The sequence below is a fragment of the Sander vitreus genome, chromosome 6 (genome assembly GCF_031162955.1).
Source record: "Sander vitreus isolate 19-12246 chromosome 6, sanVit1, whole genome shotgun sequence".
Lineage (NCBI taxonomy): Eukaryota > Metazoa > Chordata > Actinopteri > Perciformes > Percidae > Sander > Sander vitreus.
Genome location: NC_135860.1, coordinates 484,045 through 486,544, shown reverse-complemented (window position 1 = coordinate 486,544; position 2,500 = coordinate 484,045). Strand labels below are relative to the sequence as shown.

At 45.3% G+C, this 2,500-nt stretch overlaps 1 protein-coding gene across 2 annotated transcripts in view; it reads right to left on the bottom strand.

Moving 5' to 3' along the window:
* LOC144519086 (sodium bicarbonate cotransporter 3-like) overlaps nt 1-2,500 on the bottom strand; it is a 60,721-nt gene that overhangs the window by 46,610 nt on the left and 11,611 nt on the right. The window contains exon 1 of one of the 2 annotated variants that reach the window (XM_078251974.1): nt 2,087-2,447. The exons of the other annotated variant lie outside the window; for it this stretch is intronic. Within the exon in view, the coding sequence (XP_078108100.1) occupies nt 2,087-2,143 (57 nt within the window). The 5' untranslated portion in view covers nt 2,144-2,447. Of the gene's footprint in view, nt 1-2,086; nt 2,448-2,500 lie in introns of those variants that run through there. 2 annotated transcript variants of the gene reach the window in all.

Genomic DNA, 2,500 nt, shown 5'->3' with positions numbered 1-2,500 from the left:
CACAACACGACCACAACACGACCACAAAAGAGACACAACTACAATGTAACACGACTGCAAAGAGACACAACACGACTACAAAGAGACACAACACGACTGCAAAGAGACACAAACACGACCGCAAAGAGACGCAACACGACTGCAAAGAGACGCAACACGACTGCAAAGAGACACAACACGACTGCAAAGAGAGACACAACGCGACCACAATGAGACACAACACGACCACAATGAGACACAACACGACCACAATGAGACACAACTACAATGTAACACGACTGCAAAGAGACACAACACGACCACAATGAGACACAACACGACCACAATGAGACACAACACGACCACAATGAGACACAACACGACCACAATGAGACACAACACGACCACAAGGAGACACAACTACAATGTAACACGACTGCAAAGAGACGCAACACGACTGCAAAGAGACGCAACACGATTACAAAGAGACACAACACAACTACAAAGAGACGCAACGCAACTACAAAGAGACACGACTACAAAGAGACACAACATGTTTCACACAAGTTAGCAGGGCGAGCTAGCTAGCGGCAGGATGTCTGAGTTGAAAATGCATCTTGTCACATAAGAGGGCTGTTAGTGTTGCAGAGACATTTTAATTGTATTTTGTGTCTGTTAAGAGGCACAAAGGCACTCTTTATAAGATGCCCCCACAACTGCCGTTTTAGCTAACTGGGAGCTCTACATGTAGCTGCAGCAGCTCTTACTACCGTGTTACTACTGTTGGGTCTGTTGGTTTTCTATGACTCTACAACACTTACTAGTAAATTATTTGCCATGTAGAAATATCACTTCTACCAAAAAAATTGATTTATGAGGTTAGTAATGTTGGACTGCTATTATTTTGAACACAACTGTATACGTGTATGCGGCTCCTTTAAGAGAGCTCACTGCGTGTGTGTGTGTGTGTTTGTGTGTGTGTGTGTTTGTGTGTGTGTGTGTGTGAGGAAGGACGCCTAAACCACACCACCAGATACCTGCACCTATTTCTTAGGGAAAAACACTGCTTTGAGATTTGATTTGACATATTTACTCATTGCATTTCTTTTACTTTATATTATCCCTGTTTCTCCATAGCTGCATGTGTGTATGGTTTGTTACATGGATTCCTTTTTCTCTGAATCGAGAGTCTCTAACGCTCACTGCCAAATGTGTGTGAAGCTTTAATAATTGGTGGTCAGTCAGTAATCGCTAATGACTCAAATATAACAGATCACAGAAGACGGATCTTCACATTAGACAGACCAAACGATTAATCCAGGTGTTGGCAACCTTTACTATCAAAAGACACAGTTTTGCCCCAAAAAAAACCACCTACACCGTGAGACGGGTGAGACGGGTGAGACGGGGGGAGACTACCAGTCAAACGTTGCAAAGAAAATCTATCTAGTACCGAAACGTTGAAAGCTATTACATTTATGTTTGCAAGTTAGAAAGTGTGCGTTTTGCGTGTGTCTGTGTCTCTGTATGTGTGTGTGTGTGTGTGTGTCTGTGTCTCTCTGTGTGTGTGTGTGTCTGTGTCTCTGTGTGTGTGTGTGTGTGTGTCTGTGTCTCTCTGTGTGTGTGTGTGTGTGTGTCTCTGTGTGTGTGTGTGTGTGTGTGTGTCTGTGTCTGTGTCTCTCTATGTGTGTGTGTGTGTGTGTGTGTGTGTGTGTGTGTGTCTGTGTCTCTGTGTGTGTGTCTCTGTATATATGTGTGTGTGTGTCTCTGTATATATGTGTGTGTGTGTGTGTGTGTGTGTGTGTGTGTGTGTGTGTGTGTGTGTGTGTCTCTCTGTCTGTCTGTGTGTGTGTGTGTGTGTGTGTGTGTGTGTGCTTTATCTCTGCACACGCGGGTTCAGTTGTCATCGGTCTCTTTCCTCTAGTTTCAACCGTCTCACTTCCTTTAAATGTTCGAGCCTGATAAAGTACGACAGCACAAAACAATCTGCCGCTTGTCTCCGGCTATCTCGCGTGCGTGTGAACTGAAACCACATGACGTGACCATCACTGAACACAAGACACAAGTCTGACAGAAAGTGGGGTTTCTTTCGACAGCGGATACATACCAGCGACATCGCTCGGGCCACCCTCTGACTCGCTATATCTCCCCAGTAGTCTCCCATAGCTGCTCCTTCCAAAATCAAATGAACTCCCTCCTCAGATTCCAAACAAAAGCACCCCGGAAAAAAAACAAACGTCCAAAAACAAGAAGCAAAAAGCAACAGCTTGAAAAAGCTGCGTGGAAGATAAACACAACAGCTGGAACACTTAAGTGGCAGCTCCGTGAGTCCTTCAGGTTCAGTATGTAAATACAGACGCCGTGCTGCCTGCAGAGCCTCTGCTGCTGCTGCTGCTGCTGCTGCTGCTACAATTCATGTATTTATAGCCGTGTGTGTGTTGCTTCACTGAGCCTGGAAGTCTGCAAACACAGCAGGAAGAAGAAGAGATAGGAAGAGAGAGGAGGAGGAGGCGGGGCGTCT